Below are 17,754 nucleotides of genomic sequence, written 5' to 3'. Positions count from 1 at the left end.
TCATAATCAAAACCCTCATTCAGACCTTCACATTCCAAAGGAAAAACAACAACAGTGCAAAAGCCCATTATAATGTCATTATTTCCATTCTGGCCATCAGTGTTACATACTGGAACAGCACAAATGTAATTTTGATATCATGAGCCCAAAAGTGGGACATAGAACAGTGTCAAAATCAAAGTATTTTAAAGCATTAATATTTTTGTTTATTAGCCAACATGACTTTCAATTGCTAAAAGCAGACATAAGGTGAAACATGTATCAAGGCATAAAGTTAAGGGTCTGGTCTTCAGGTAGCCATTGCCTGCTGGCCAATTTAACAATGGGAATTATGAGTGCTGGACCAGCATTTTTGTTCTGTTAACTTATAAATCAGAAAATCCTATAATAGCTTTGTTATAAGTTTAGATCATGAATTTGACATGCAAAATTAACCAATAAATATTGAAAAAGCATGTGACACCTTGTTTACCAAAATTTGTTTTTTTTACAATTCATATTCTGTTAGTGCTGTTGTACTGGGTCCTATGGATCCCAGATTCATTTGTTAACTAGATAAGAACACAGCTAATAAACAACGTTGGCGCCAGTAAGTTAATTAAAATTGGACTTTACACCATAAAGTGTAAATTTTGGGGTAGATATTCCAAAAGTTTGAAGGTCATGGTGTATTTTATAGTGAATAGAATTTTTAAAAATTTCTTCATATCTGTATTCAACAGTAGTTGTACTCTTAAATTATCTGCAGTCTGGGCATGTCAGTCATCATAATATTCAGAAGTGAAGCTCATCCCTCGTCCTGGCTCTATCCCTATGAAGGAATGATACAACACTGCCAGTTTGGATATCTAATTCTTTTAATAGCAAACAACAGATAGAATATTTGGGACATGTTCTACTTTTAAAAAGTACACATCTTTATATCTGTGCAGTGTTGAGAATTTATTGCAAGACTGGTTTCCATGTGTAATGTCTCTTATTAAACATTGTAGGTACTAAGTATTCAAGTAAAATTCCCTAACAGTTAATGACATTTAAAAAAAAAAGTGTGCAAAACTGCAAAACTCATTGTAATGAATGTAAGAGAATGTATAAGGTCAAAGGGCTGGAAGGGCTGACAGCTGTCTGATTGAATAAATGCATCCACAAATCTTCAAAACAAACACTAACCTGTAGAATCTCAAATTGAAGTTTCTCGTGCACCGTTATAATATATTTTATATTTAATGAGAAAAAAGCTCGCAATGCAGCACATGAAGCATTCACAGCAGGTATATGATTGAAAAACTAATAAAATAAGTGTAAGATGTTGACTGATGTATGTACTAATAGCATCCGACTTTCAGCACTGGCCTTGATTACACAGGAGATGGAGCAGCCATTACAATTGAGAAAAACATTTAATAAATCATTGTCTTTTTTAGAACAATTGTTTCAAGCCCATTTTAGGTTGATAGCCTCCACATTTGTATGGTTAAGTCATTGTTGCTGTGTTTCTTATCTGTGACCCCATTATTTTCATATCCCTTCATTTGTGGGTCTTTAGATGTTGTGGAAGGTTCATTCCTGTACCCCTATATGGAATCACTCCCTCTAGCTGCCTTTTCTAGCACCATTATGCTTAAAAAAATAAAATGCACAAACAACAAGCAGTGACAGCGGCCAATTCCTCAAATGTCCAGGATTAATTACTGCAGCATGCTAAAGAAAGGTGCATGTAAGTAGCCGGATACGGTACATAGTCCAGGGTCCAGCATAATATATTCCTTTCAGAGCATTTCTTTCCATTCCCCTATCCAGAATACATGCATTAGAATGTAGTACAACCCTTTAGAAACTTCTCTTAGCCAACTGCAGACTTATCTGTTGCCACTTAAGTGCAAAGAAAGGGGCAGGATGTGAACCTGTATATCAGAAAGCTTTTTTTTTTTTTCCCCAACTGCAGTTGGTGACAGAACACAAAAGGAAAAATTCCTACGCATACACATCAGATCTGTCTCCACTTTTATAAAACTGGAATAAAATGGGAAAGTGCCATCTTTATATTTCCTAATTGAAATTTTAATGTCCTTTTGACACAAAAAGGTATATACATAACATAGCTACGTAACCTTTTTCAACTGGACAACAAGTGTCAAACCCTGTAGATTTATAGGGCAAAATAAGATTGGTCAGGAAAGAATTGTTCCTATAATTGGTAATCTGACACAATGTTCTATTGCCATTTGAAAAGGTCCTTTTTCAGTTTATTCAAGTTTGTCTCTTTGTGGTTTTTTTTCCCAGATAAAAAAAATATTCAGACTTTTGTAATCTGTGTATGTTGATCTTCATCAAAAGGTTCATTCTCTGGATCAGAGTCAGTGGTGTCAGAATATCTATAATGATCAGGTTCATTGTCACTAACATCCGGTGTTACTGAAGCAGAACTGCTAGCCTCTGGATTTGATGGCTCCTCTGTTTTTGTGAAAAATAGCTTCACCTAGGAAAGGAAGAAAACAAAAAAGTTAATATAGTCTGAACTTTTCTTTCTTAAAGTAGTGGTGACAATACAGGCCAAGCCTACACTTGGAAGGCTTTGCTTGTATAGCTATACCGACAAAGTGCTCCTAGTGTGGACACATTTACACCGAAGAGCTTATTCCAGGCTCTGTCTAGTGAAATAAGTTAAGCCAACAAAAGCACAGTATTGCTGGCAAAACTGCATCTACACTGGGGTTTTTTGCCAGCATGGCTATGTCAGTCACAAATCATACCCCTAATCAATACAGATATAATAGCAAGTTTGTAGTGTAATCTTGATGATAGTATTGGCTTTAGAGATTGCCAAATCATATAGGTACTTCAAAATCATTCCACCACGTACATTTGTTTAAAAACCTCTATCAACCTTAAACATCTGGCATACAAAATTCCAAGTCCCAAATCTAAAACACCTACAAATTTTTCAGTAGCACAAATGGTAAGAGTCATGAACCTACGTCAATAAACAATTACCTTAGGAAGGGACCTTTAGGAGAGCCCAACATCTTCATAAGCATTAAGAAACACCCAATAACAATCACTATTATGCCCTTTGTGGCACTATTAATTACTCACTACCAATTATCCTTTTTTCCTTTACCCATCTTTATACAATTTATGTATCAGTGGGTATTAAATACTGGTTAAAACAGATGGATATTGTAGTGATGTTTCCAAATAGCAGAAGCATCCTCAGTTAAAAGTAGACTTATGGCTAGAAAAATGGTATATAGAAATGGCACCTTCTTCCACAAATACACTCCCCATGTGGATTCAGTCATGTCTGTTCACTTAAAACAAGGTTGAAGACTCTGAAGTAGACAGTGTTAATATAATTACAGTTATGTTTACACTTGGGAACTGAAATGAATTAATTTACTAGACTTGGTTTAAGTACAAGTGGTTCTGTACGTGCATTAATCATTTGTATTCTGAATCACTGCAGTTAGCCGTATCACCACCGTTCTTTAGCACTCTTCTAAACCTTTTCGGCTGCAATACCTCCTCTGTTTCAAACAGCTCCCAGAGCAGTAGATTCCAGAAGACTTTGCTAAAAGCAAGTTAATCCAAACAATATTTGGTACACATTGTTCTGTGATCCCCCATAATTTTCCTATTCCTTCATTTGTGGGTCATTTGCAGAGAGCGCGCGTGTGTGAGGGGACAAAAGTTTTATAAGCAAGGTAAGAGTACCAAAGGGTTCTTGGAACCAGACATTTCTTTAGTGGAGACAAGGAATTAAAACACAAGCTTCCGAGTGACATGAACAGAATCAGATTATGGAACAAATGCTGAAACAGGGAGTATGCAATCCTGCACACCAAGGAACTCAACTCATCAAATATTTGGGGTAGAGATGATGGATCCACTTGTCAGCCCATGAAGAGGAAATACAAGCAGCACAGAGACTATTATATCCCTGAGGTTTCCTACTTGCTGCTAGAGTGGATTGGTCAAGTTTGCATGTTTTAATTTTTCAGACCATGACCATATTGATAAACTTACACAGCATAAATTATGAACGAAACTCTTCAGAATTAAAGATAAGTTACAATTCTAAAAATGATGTTTTAACTCCTGAAAGTCTATCACCTTCTTTTGCAATAATTCCAATATAAGCTACTGAATGCTTAAGTTTATCTGTTTTTAAGAAATGACATATCCAGATATATTACTTGCCTCAGTCCAGAAAGTTATATAACAAATGGTTCCTAGATAAACATGTTTTGATACTGTGGTGTGTGTGTGTATATATATAATATATTAAATAACTACATGCAGCTCTTCAAAATTCTGTTTATTCTATGCTCTTTAAAAAAATACTGACCTTGAAGTTTGGAGAGAAATATCTGTTGGCTTTGTCTTTATTTGCCTTGTCTAGATCATTTTTTGTTAATGTAAGGATTAGATATTCCTTGTCATTATCTGAGCGTTCTGTGCTGAAAATACCATCAAGTTCCTGATCTCCAACTAGACTTCCATTTTCTACTTTGTCTGAATTTTCATCCAGTCCTATGAAGAATGTATTTACCCAAAAGTGAAACATTTTTTCCTGCGGGAAAAAGCAAGCTTGCTTTAGTATTTACAGATGGTATATTATCTTATTTGAATACAAGCATTGTCTGTTTTTTAAAAATTGATGAGTTTAACAATACCAAACCATGAAAGGCATAAAAATCTAGACAATACTACATCATTGGCACATCAACTGTCAGGAAGTAGATTTTCATTAGTCTTCTTATGTAACACACAGATCTTATCTATGTTAATCGCCACATGGATCTTCCTCAGGTAATCAAATAAATTTTTTAAAAGGGTCCTTCATAAACCAAAAAGGCTTCAATAAATTAAATGGCCAAATCTACAAAATGGAAGATTAAAAACTTAGTACAAATAGCAAAAAGTGCCAAGAAAATAGTTACCAAGCATATAAAACAAAATTTTATTTTGTATACAGATATACAGACAATCCTTACCAGACTACCTGGATCAGTAGCACTGATCGTCAGTGAAGGACATCTGTTTTAATATTTGTAATTTAGTTAGTTTTCCACTCAACAGAATGTTTTGCTTTTCTTAATTTTATATGAAAGAAGTTGTGGTAAGAAAGAACACTTCAATACTGAAAATATCTGAAAAGGATTAATTTTATTCCCTCACGTAGATCACCTAAAAGCAAGCATTTGCTAAAATGGCAAGGGAGGGGGTGGGGGGAGGAGAAGGGAGAGTGGGATGGGAGGGAGAGATAGAGAACAGGAGGTCAGCCACTGGGAAAGGTATTTGCAGACCTTCTGAAAAGAAAGGAAAGTAATATCAATGTTTACTGAGATGCCCAGTTATATTTGCTGGCATATCTACTGATCAAATCAAGGTTGAAACGTTTTCTCTTAAGCATTCCAAATAATCCACCTTTGATAGTTATTACCTGCAAAAAAAGTATAAACCAGTTTATCCTGCACTGCAGCGTTCCAGTGTGCACAAGCAAACAGATGTAAATATTTAATCCAAGTCTCAGACTGATTTGTACATTCACTGATGTAACATACAACTAATAAGTACCGATAATTTATGCTCTTGATTTTAATTAGAGGTGTTGTGGGATACTATTGCAGATGCCTGTTTTTTCACATACACTCCTAGGCAAGCAGCAATAAAGGTGTTTTGTCCTTTATGGGTTACATCTCTGATGAAAGTTAAGATACTATTAAACAACCTTTATAACCCCTAAATTTTATTTGTATATAGAATATATATATAATGAATGATAGATAATGTCCATATCTGGTTTTCTCCTCCATACTGGCCAACCAATACCCGATCTTCAATGCCATTAATGTCTGGGTCCAGACTCTCTAAGATTGCTTCTCTCCCTGAAACCCACCATGACAAAATTTCCTTCCTTCTTGATTCTGCTCCTGACAAAGCTCAAAATGGATTTTACCACCTTCAGAGCAAAAGGCAGAGCAATTTTTAACATTGCTACAGCCCTTGCCACAATAGCTACCCTGAAGAATGACCTCACAAAACTGGTGGTGGTCCACAAAAAAGCAATGGTCTTACCAAAAAAAAAACCAACCAAACATCCAGTGGTGTTATACATGAGTAGAATGGGGACTGGACTCCTTCTGAACAAATGAAACTATGCCCTGGTCTACACTGGGGGTGGGAGGAGTCGATATAAGGTGCGTAGCTGAAGTCGACATACCTAGATCAACTTACAGCAGTGTCTTCACAGCGCTGAGTCGACTGCCGCAGCTCCCCCGTCGACTTCGCTTGTGCCTCTCACAGCGCTGGAGTTCCGGAGTCGACAGGAGAGCGCTCGGGGATCGATGACTCTATAAATCGACCCCCCAATATATCGATCGCTACCTGCCGATCCAGTGGGTAGTGTAGACCTACCCTATGTATTTTTATTAGTGCCCATATAACATGATGGACTCAGATGTGTTTCTAACAAACAACAAGAACAAAAACGCCCAACCCTTCCAGACCACACCACAGTGCTGATGATTTGGAAGGGTTGGGGGTGGCACAGAAGCTTCGGTGGCTCTACACCAACTCAGCATTCCTCATCCTGCAAGAATTCTTCACGGGCTTTGTATTTCATCTCTGCAACTGCTTCATTACTATTTTACATATACATATGCATAAACACAACCTCCCGTGCATGTGTATATCCTTGTCATTATTGAGAGGATATATCCACCTTCAAGGAAATTTGAAATCCAGGGCATATTTGCAAATCCCTAACTGGGAGACAGGTGACAATGATGGTCAAAATTGCCTTTATGTACAATTAGCTGGAGATTTACCACTATCCTCTAATATGTACCTCACTGACATCATCCATGCCTTTGTGGATCTCCCAACTGGATTATTGGAATGCACTGTAAGTGGAGTTAGCCTTGAAGACTCAATATATTGCAGAACATGGATCCCCACTCAGTCAACAATATCAAACAAGTATACATCATCCAAAGGCTGCATTAATTTTCTTTAGTTTCCAGGTGAAATTACATACAGAAATCCACAACCTGAAAGTCATGTGTTGTCTGGGTCCTGGACAGAAACTCTCCTACATGGCCAACATTTTAGATTAGCTGAGGTGGTTGTGAACAATCACTCGATTAAGATGTGTAAACTGGGGGCACATCACTCTTGGAACTTGGGAACTAGGTCTACTCCCCTGATAGTCGCTCTGAGCTCAAATCTACTGAATCAGGCTTTATGTTATGCCCTGATGGCTAGAGCCCTGTGCAGATACAAACATTTGTACCTGCATCTGATCCATGATCCACGTAAATTGTCCGTGGATGCAAATATCCACAGATATTTGTGGATTTGCAAGGCTCTGCTAACAGCACCACAGATCACCCCACACCACTAATGCAGGGCTATGCCAAACCCCCAACCACTGCCCACTTCTCCCCAAGGACCCCTGGAGTACCGTCTTCCCTGCTCCAGGCAGGGAGGCTGTATCCTGGGCCCTTGTGTGCAGCGCCACCCTCCCACTGGAGGGGCTCAGACACCTCTAAGCCGCTGCAGTTGCTTTAACACACAGCTGTGCTTGGCTCACGTTCCCTTCTAGGAGTGGTAGTTTACCTCCTCCGTCCAAGCAAGCAGGGGACTACAACACCCAGAATGCCCAGTGGGCTATTGTTGCTGCAGCTCGAATCAGAAAGCTGAGTTGGAGCTTGAGGCCTGGGTGACAGTTGCTCTGTTTGGGTGAGTGTGTGCTGCACAGCCCGGTGCAGATACAGAATTTGTATCTGCATCCGAGCCACAAAAATGATCTGCAGATATACGTGGGTATAAAGCTGATGTCGGCAGATTTTCATGGGCTCTACTGATGGCCAACTCCAATTTATCACATCTTTAATCCTTTGCCTCTGTGGGTGGAAGGGCTATTCAAGGAAAGCGTCCATTTGGCTTGTTAGTTTTCAATAAAAAGAAAAGGATGTTTTTTTAAACTTTTTATCCTGTACATGTCCTTGGAGCTTTTAAAATAGGCAAATTTAAAAAAAAAATGTAGTCTTCTTTCCAGAATTGGGGATGTAAAAATATTTTGACATTCAGTGTCTACACAGTACTCTGTAAAGATTAAGAGTGCTATGTTTCCACCACTTTTAAAGCTAGGGTCATTTAGCAATCCCTATTGTTTTAAGGGATTATTTAACAGTCACATAACTTGACAGGAAAACCTACAAAGTATCATTTCATATTAAAATACGTTGTCCTTGATGTAGACAATATTCAGCGGTACTGGAGCTAAATTAACTCTTCCAAGTTACTGAAAATGCTCTTCAGACACATCAAGGAGAAAGTTAACCAAAGTCTATCAGAACAAGTGAAACTTATTTTTAGTAACTTACTGTGTTCAAATAAGGAAAACGTACTCACCTTGGACTTTTCTACTTCTTTGACAATACCTTTCAGGATTCTCAAGCTTTAGCACCTTAGCACAAAGTGGTAGAACTACCTTAATTTGTAAGATTTATTTTAACCCTTACAAAAGCAACTGCAGTAGACTGTGAGCCAAATCCCCTACTGGCCTTCAAGTGTCACCCACTTCCATTTCTTCAACTGCACAGAAGGCAATGCTCCCAGAAAGGTAAGGCCAATAAAAACATATGCCTGAAAAATGAACAAGACCAGGTCTGGGGTAGATACCTCCCAAATACCCTGAGGAAAACTGATGCAAAGAAGTCATTTAGTATCTCAGCAGTGACCTTATCTTCCTTAATTGGTCCATTTAAGCCCTGGATGCAACAGACCCACCTTTTGCAGGCTTCCTACTTCCAATATACAGTAGAATCTCAGAGTTATGAACACCTCAGAAACTGAGATTGTTTGTAACTCTGAACACAACGTTATGGTTATTCTTTCAAAAGTTTACAAAGGAACATTGACTTAATACAGATTTGAAACTTTACTTTGAAGAAAAATGCTGCTCCCTTTTTTTTTTTTTTTTAAGTAGTGTACATTTAGCAGTACTGTACTGTATTTGCTTTTTTTCGTCTCTGCTGCTGCCCGATTGCATAATTCTGGTTACAAATGAGGTGCGGTTGACTGGTCAGTTCGTAACTGAGATTCTAATGTACTTGAAAACAGAAAGTAGGGGCAACACACCATGAAAAAATTTTCAGTTGACCAAAAAGGGACATTGTGAAAAAAGTCTTCTTGGGTGAAGGGAGAGTGGCCTCCACTACCTTGAAAACAAGATCTAAAGCATGGACAGTCTGAACCGGAATTTTTTTTGGAGGCCAAATGTCAGCAGTGATACTTTCTAAATCTGTGGTTACAAGACTACAGAACAACTCTGAAAAAACTGATGGAAGCATTCTTGAAACAGGCAATGGTAGAGGTCTTGCTAGTGATCACGACTTTACATGGTTTTTAGTTTAAGGCAAGTGGGGTTGTAAGCAATGCAAAATGCTTGCCTTCCTTCTCTGTTCTCTCCCTTTGTTTCCCACCTAGCACCATCCCACATCTTTAGTATCTGAGCACTTACTCTTTCTTAGTTTCCATCTGCATGAATAGAACTATATTAATTAGCTTTACAGGGTCTTGTGTATACATATGCATTTGTGTGTTCATAAATATTAAATGTGTGTGCAAAGAAACTGAGGAAAGGCTAAGATGACACAAATTTTGTATTTCTCGCAAAGCTGTCAGTTTTATGGCCACTGTTACCGCTTCCGGGAGTTCCACAGTCTAAGTGCAAGCTTCTATTAAAGGTCAGTGTCCTGCACTCACCAACTGGATGACAGTTTCATGGGAGATCATGGCCATGAAGAGAGGTAACCTGTGATTTAGTAAGGGTAAAATTCCACAGAGGATTATGAATATCAGCAACAGAGGGCTTGAAATGCACTGTTTTAATGGGAAGCCAGTGCCCAAAGGAGAGTACCAATGAAGAGTGAACAGCAACCTGTGTTGCTGACTTTTGTACCTGCTGGAGCCGTTTCAGGTTGTTTTGCTTTATATCTATCTATCTATATAAAAATTGGTTGCAACAATAAAGCTTGTGTTCAATACTGTGGCCAGCTTTGTTTCAAACAGTATGGACAATGAAAGATGAAAGTGGGCATTTATATCATGCTATTTAGGCATCCAATAGCACAGAAATGAAAGGCTGAGGACTGATTTAGTAATCAGAGCTGATGCTCTTGATAATGGAGAATGCTAGAGAGGCTACAAGGTGTTCAAAGTCTTTCCCTCTTTGCTATCTCCTTTACCTTGCCGGGGTTCTGCTTTAGCCAGCTGCTGAATTTAGCTAAGTACTGAGAAAACTGGGAGTTTGCTATCTACATCCGACATACAAGTTGCTCTGCTGGGTGTCTGCATACTGCTGGCACTTCAGCTTGTGTTTCACCAACTCTCAGTGGACTGTTGAGATCTGAATAATAAGTGGAAGATTACTGAGCTTTATGGGACTCCAGGTAACAGAGAGTTACAGAACTCTGGAGTTGAAGGAACTGTTGCCATGACTAATGGAGTTTGGTTTGTTAGGAAGGATATGAGCCATTTCAGGGGTCTTCTGCAAACACAGCAGTTTCTTAGAGCTGGGACAGGAGTATTTGGTAATCAGTAGTATCAAATGTCACAGATCCAGAACAAGCACAGGTGTACTTCCCTTGACCATGGAGAGGAGGTGGTTATCAACCAAGGCAAAAAATACTATCTCACTACCCTTCCCTGAAGCCTTAGAGGGGATTCAGGTCAATAGCAGTTAACAAGCAGTATTGACAAAAAGAAAAGGAATACTTGTGGCACTTTAGAGACTAAAATTTATTTGAGCATAAGCTTTCGTGAGCTACAGCTCACTTCATGAATGCATCCAATGAAGTGAGCTGTAGCTCACGAAAGCTTAGAGACTAACAAATTTATTTGAGCATAAGCTTTCGTGAGCTACAGCTCACTTCATCGGATGCATTCATGAAGTGAGCTGTAGCTCACGAAAGCTTATGCTCAAATAAATTTGTTAGTCTCTAAGGTGCCACAAGTCCTCCTTTTCTTTTCGCTAATACAGACTAACACGGCTGCTACTCTGAAACCATGCAGTATTGAGTGAGTTAGCTTCTTGATTAGCATGTTTAGGAAAGAAATAAAAACACCGGGAGGGACTCTAGCAGAGACTATTTTAGGTTGGTAAAAAGGAGGTTTTGACAGTCTTAGGAATCTGAGGTGTTCCTTAACCTCTTTTTAATACCCAGGAAGGGCAGGAGTCAGAGATGGCAGCCCCAGTTCCCCTCAATGGTTCCATGACTGCCTGTGTGAATAAGCCAGAATCTTGGAAGGAAAGTGTTTATTTTTAAGTTCTGCTCTTGGTTTATTTCTGGAAGCCTATGACATCATGAATACAGGTATTTTCTCTAAAGGAAGAGAAATCCTCTCAGTGGGAGGTGCTGTAGTCTGAGAGCACGTCTTCACTGGCAATGTTAACATGCCTTGTGTGGTCACAGCGCAGTGCTGGGAGAGAGCTCTCCTAGCGCTCTAAAAATACCACCTCCATGAGGGGCTCCCAGTGCTGGCGCACTGTCTACACTAGTGCTTTACAGCGCTGAAACTTGCTGCGCTCAGGGGGGTGTTTTTTCACACCCGAGCGAGAAAGTTACAGCGCTGTAAATTTCCAGTGTAGGCAAGTCCTAAGTCTCCACTGCCCTATACGATGGTGTCATTTACACCCATGCCACAAAGGTGTGAAATGCTACCAAAAATAAGAATGGTAGTGCTTCACACCCACTTTGCACTGGTGTTAACGGCTACACAAGGCGTAGAGCAATCAAGAAGCGGGGATGAGAGTTTGAGAGCAGACCCTGGTGATTTCTCCTTGCAGTGCAACGAGGAGAGGTTTTCCGCCAGATGCAGGACGCAGTCTGACCAGGGAAGTGGGTCTTATTTCTTGGCATAGAGTTTTGTCCTTCTTGGTTCTCAGACTCAGACTTTAAGGTCAGAAGGGACCACTGTAATCCTCTAGTCTGACCTCCTGCACATTGCAAGCCACAGAACTTCACCCACACACTCCTCTAATAGACCCCAACCTCTGGCTGAATTATTGAAGTCCTCAAATCATGGTTTCAAGAGTTTAATTTACCAAGAATTCACCATTTACACTAGTTTAAGCCTGCAAGTGACCCGTGCCCCATGCTGCAAAGGAGGGCAGAAAAGGGTTCCTGGTCTGTGCTGAAAAGAGTGCTGAGAAAACAAATATCTAAGCACTGTAAGTGTGCCATGGAACCTACAAATTTAATACTGTAATTGACTGTGCTGGAAGGAAGCACAAAAGATTAACAAGTTACCCAACAAGAATCACTAGAATCCTGAAGCAATAGCAAATGACATATTGGACCTCGTGGGGAGCACCTTGGCTGACCAGAGGCAATATAAACAGTCACATCAGTTTGGAAGGACAGCAATTATACCAGGGAGGAGCTGGCATGAAATGACCAGTAGGGGGCCTGGCTTACATTTAAACCTTCACCCAATACTCTCAAAGGTTTTTAGCTTTTTTCTTTTTTTTTTTTAAAGCTAAGATTCAGGCATGAGAATGGTGTACAGATAAGATTTTTTTTAAAGTTTACATTTAAAATAGAGTCTTAAAAGTGTAAGAGGAAATCACAAGATAAACCTAGTAAGACAAGGATATTGCTCCTTCCTACCTCTGTTTTCTTTATTTCCCTTATGACCACCTTTCTTAGTCTATGCTATACAACTGGAAGTCCCCTTGATGCTATTTTCCCCACACCTACCACTGTGCCTTATATTCATTAATTTTTACGTTCAGAAAAGGAATTTTAAACATTTCTAGAAAATGTCGATAGCTCTCTGAGCCCTGTATAGCATCTCCTGAACTAAGGTACTTGGTTTAACTGGTGAGGAATAAGAAATAGTCCCAATTAAATACAAAAGTTTAAAATTCACAACTATTTGCAAAAAAAGTAAGAGTGAATACAGGATACATGGTGGAGTAGTACACAGGTTAACTATATTTGTTTGGAATGACATGCATAATTTGTTCGTAGCTTTGCTAATTGTCAGTAATTTAGTCATCCACAAATTTAGCTGATAAAACCTTTACATCCCACCACAATGTATTGCATACACGTTATTCAAAGACATGAGATGTATGCATTTGGCTAGAAAATGATGGCATCTTCTTGCTTTACAATCGCTTGCCTTCTTGTCTCCTAAGAACAAGATAATACTGGAGTAGTTTATGTTTTGTCTTAACTCCGAATCTAAGCTCCTCTGGATAGCGAATCTTGCCCGTGTATTGTGGCATTGTAATAATGGCTATTAAATATAGAATTGGTTATAAAAGAATGAAAAGCAAGTGTTCCAAGCTAATCTAAACTTTACCTTTTTCCTTCAACTGCTCCCTCCCCTATACAGGTCAAAAAAACCCTTATTTTACCTCTGTCTCCTGATAAGCATAAACTAAGCTCTCAGATGCCTGTTAGCACTTTAGATGCCTCTCCATAGCTTATCTGAAAGCTAATTCACCACATAAGAGTGTACAGGCATTTTTTTTTTTTTTTAAAAGAACACGACTGCCTCTTTCAGTTAGATATCCCCATATCTACGCTACTGCATGCATACCTCTCTAGCACAATTTCTACCTACCTTCCACACACAACATTATTCTTCTTTCAAAAGGGTTCTCAGACTAGCCAGTACTAATTTTGTGGCAGAAGTCAGGATTTTGGCAAACACGATGTCAGAGGCTTCATCTCTGCAGCTACCCTCACCACTGAAAATAACTCCTAATAGACCCAAGCCCTACAACAGAAGCACCCAGTTTCCACTTGCACAGCACCTTTACAATATTTTCCTCAATGGAGAGAACAAACCTTTTTCAACATCTTGTTCTGTTTGTGGAAGAATTCTACTTTGATATCACCACACACCGGCAATGGCTGAGGGAATTCAAAGTACATGTATTTGTCTTCTCGTCTTGGGGGTCCTGAAGGGGAGGTAAATATCTTTACCTTTAGTTGGTATACCACAAACTGAGGATCTGCATGGTAAAACATAGAAGAGTATCATTTCACAAGTAATACCTTTTAACTGTCAAAACCTGGGTTAACAGACTCACAAAGGGTTATCATTTGCAATATGTACAACAGATTTTAAAAGTATGTATTTAGAACTATCCAATGTGATATGGTAAACAAGAAAATAAACCACTTTTCTGAAAGATCTTTTAAAACATTGAAGCATAAAAACACTGCTTAGCAGAATCCTGTAACTCTCGTAATGTCAGAATTTCCACCTATGATACCATAGTAAGATGCTTAGATGGTTATTCTAATTTATAATAAAATTATGGTAAGAAGCAACTGTAAAAATGACAACTTCTTAATAGTTTGATCCCTTTGCATATTCAAAACACTTTTGTCATTAAAATAAGCAGATACTACTGTACGTAAGTTTTCTACTTTTTAATCCTGTTTGCGCTGTAGAGCCACGACAGTTGTGCCAGAATAAACTGGATTCTATTATGATTTACACGTAAACAGAACTGTTAACTAAATCCCAATTACTGTGTCAAAAATGTGAATCTCAACAAATGTACGGACACACTGACAATAACAGGGCTATCAAATCTGAATTAATCAGGCCCACAGAAACTTTACTGCTAGTGATGATCCATAAAACATTAGCAATTTAACTTTTAATTCAAGTTAAGTCTGCAGGAATAGGAATTAGAAAAGCTTTTACACTTGTAAACTAAGCATATTTGATCTATAAATTACTGAAAGAAAACAAAATTCAGCAACTTTATCACAATCACTTTTAAGACTAGAAAAACACTTTAGGTCAAATCCTATCTGTTAATATCTAATCCAGGCTGTTCACTGGGCATCTAAGGGATTCGGCGGGGTGGCCAACTTGTGGCTCCGGAGTCACATGCAGCTCTTCAAAAGTTAATATGCGGCTCCTTGTACAGGCACCGATTCCGGGGCTGGAGCTACAGACACCAACTTTCCAATGTGCTGGGGGGTGCTCACTGCTCAACCCCTGGCTCTGCCACAGGCCCTCCCCTTATTCCTGCCCCCTCCCCTGAGCCTGAAGTGCCATCACTCCTTCCCCTCCAGCCTCCTGCATGCCATGGAACAGCTGATCAGGAGGTGCAGGGAGGGAGGGGGAGTGCTGAGCTTCCAGTGGGTGGGAGGCGCTGGAAGCAGGTTGGAGGAGCTAATGGGGGGCTGCTGACGTATTACTGTGGCTCTTTGGCAATGTATGCTGGTAAATTCTGGCTCCTTCTCAGGCTCAGGTTGGCCACCCCTGGGATTGGGGAACTAATCTTGCCCTTGACTGTGAAGCAACTTTGAATCTATTATTACAGCCTCAGAATTGTAGAGTCTACAGCCAGAGCACTCTAGCTACAGGACTGAATAGCATAACACTTACAACTGCATCTCCTTGCTCAAACCCTCATATACAGAGTCTTCAAATCCTGCCACTACTCCCCTTTCTGAAGAAAAGCCACATTGATCCTGTTGAGTCAGGGGCTTCAGAACTCACGGAAGGGGTGATAATATTTAGCTCTTTATGTCTGTTGAAGTTAATACCATCACAACAGGTACAAACTGAACACAGATTCAAGAAGTAGTCAATTACAGGTTTGCTACCTGAAATGGCATTTAAAACCTCATAGAAACCACACTTTTGTGATGAAAAACACATTGTGGTATTTCAATGCATTTGTCTAATAATTCATTAACTCACCAGGAGTAGAAGTAATAGAGAAGCTTATCAAAAAGTACATGTTTAAACCTATATGCAGATTGGTAATGTAGAAAGCCATCCGAGGATAATTTAAAAAAAAAAACTAAGCATTAACTTTTTGTACAGTGAGGCCTGAATTGTGCTGAACAGATATTTGCAAATATATCTGTGCAATCTTCACTTTACCATTTTGGTGGTTTCTCTTTTTTGTTTGCAGACAGCCTCCTCCCTTCCTGTTCCTGCAAATCAAGCTAGTTTTTATGTATCTCTATAAAAACCTGACCTCGGTTACTTTTAAGTCTATGTATGTTCAGGTTGTATATTGCAATGGCATTAGTTTCAGTATATTGCCCCTTACAGTAATTCCAATTCCAAAATGATGGAAAGCAACATTTTTGTACATTAACAGAATAGGAATGCATGCTACCATGCAATTACTTTGAAATTCAGTCTCAAAGACAAAGGTGAATGCAGATTTTCATTAAACAACTCAAGTCAGCTGACAATTTGCAATATACAGCATACTCGCAAACGAGACAGACTTACATCGGGCTAGATATGTTACTTTATAAGCTTCTGAAATAAGACCTTCCTTCAGAAAGAAGCAAATAGATGTAACATATCCAGTAGAATCACATATTTTAGAGTCCAATGATTAAAAAAATGTCATGAGTTGGTTCAATCATCATGGGGATTTTGTTGCCTTTGAGAGTCTATGTACCACTCACAGAACCAAAACTTTATTTTTCAGCAGTATTATTTCAGTAATGTTGCTGTGTTTTTAACTGACTTTTGAATAACCAAACAAATGTACTTTTAACTTCTCAACCACTTTAAATGTTTCCCAATTTAAAGTTTAATGAAACAGCACCGGTTTGTAAGGTTTGTTAAATCCCACACAGGCTACATAGAAGTCTTACAAGGATGAAAGAGTGCATAGCCCCCTCCTGACAGGATTTGAGCCCAACAGAGTCCAAGACTCTAAACAGGATTCTTTATACTGCTAAGACATCTTACTGCTTAAAAAGGTAAGTTGGTCCTGCTATGTAATGGCTTTAGTACGTTGCCTCAATCGCAAGGAGCTACATAAGTAACTATACACAAATTCAATTACCTATACATTTTAGAAGATAAGATCCATTAATACGGAGTAAAGGGTACTTACTGCAAGTTCCGCCACTGAACATTGGAATTGTTTCAAACATCATCTTATGAAACAGCAGTGCCACTGGTCTATAATCCAGGTGATTCTTTAACAGGTAACTATAGTAATATACATAGCGTCTCTGACTGGGAATAGTTACTCCCTAAATAAAGAGAAACCAAACTTCAAAAACAATCCAAACCATTAATTAGTACTCACATTAAGTGGCTCCTGCCTGTTAACTAAAGTCAAGCTAATAAAATCAGTTCTAAGTATAAAGTCACAGTGGACACAAGTTCAACATTTATGCATTTTAGTCGTAATACCATCTTCATTGCTGGAAATCAGGGGCTGGAAAAAGTTACCTCAAACCTGTTAGTCCAAAGCCTAAAGCCACTAGCCAAGGGGAAAAACTGCCTCGAAACCAATTTCCTGGTTTGGGGTGAGGGATAAGGAGAGGTGAAGGCTTCCTCTATACATTTTTTTTCCCTCTTTCCACACACAGCCACACACCTGCTTTACCTTTCCTGCAAAATCTTTAAATGCAGGCAGACCACAGGAGAGGCAGCGAAACAGCATAACAGCACAGGGTCCAGCTTCTCTTACATTGTGCTAAAGGATTTTTCAACTCATGTACATATAAGTTCTACAGGTGATACAAGGCAAAAAGTATTATGGAATGCTACCCTCAATTTTATATACTAAATTAATGTAAAAACTCAAAAGGCTTTAAGGTCCACAAAGCAATCTACAACATGATGTTGCTTTTTAGAAGAACAGATTTCAATTAGTATCAGCATATATTTAGTAGGAAGGACATATGAACCACCTGTATTTTTAAAAAGTCTTTACAG

General features: G+C 38.9%; 1 protein-coding gene across 4 annotated transcripts in view; it reads right to left on the bottom strand.

Moving 5' to 3' along the window:
* Nucleotides 1-1,381: 1,381 nt before the first annotated feature.
* Nucleotides 1,382-17,754, bottom strand: part of PTEN (phosphatase and tensin homolog) — a 91,951-nt gene continuing 75,578 nt past the window's right edge. For all 4 annotated transcript variants that reach the window (XM_007071581.4, XM_043550735.1, XM_037903542.2 and 1 more), the window contains 4 exons: nt 16,922-17,063; nt 13,875-14,041; nt 4,349-4,573; nt 1,382-2,479 (listed from right to left, as the gene is read on the bottom strand). In XM_007071581.4, coding sequence (XP_007071643.3) covers nt 2,297-2,479; nt 4,349-4,573; nt 13,875-14,041; nt 16,922-17,063 — 717 coding nt within the window. In that variant the 3' untranslated portion in view covers nt 1,382-2,296. The remainder of the gene's footprint in view (nt 2,480-4,348; nt 4,574-13,874; nt 14,042-16,921; nt 17,064-17,754) is intronic.

Source organism: Chelonia mydas, chromosome 7, assembly GCF_015237465.2.
Source record: "Chelonia mydas isolate rCheMyd1 chromosome 7, rCheMyd1.pri.v2, whole genome shotgun sequence".
NCBI lineage: Eukaryota > Metazoa > Chordata > Testudines > Cheloniidae > Chelonia > Chelonia mydas.
This window is presented reverse-complemented; position numbering and strand designations above follow the sequence as displayed.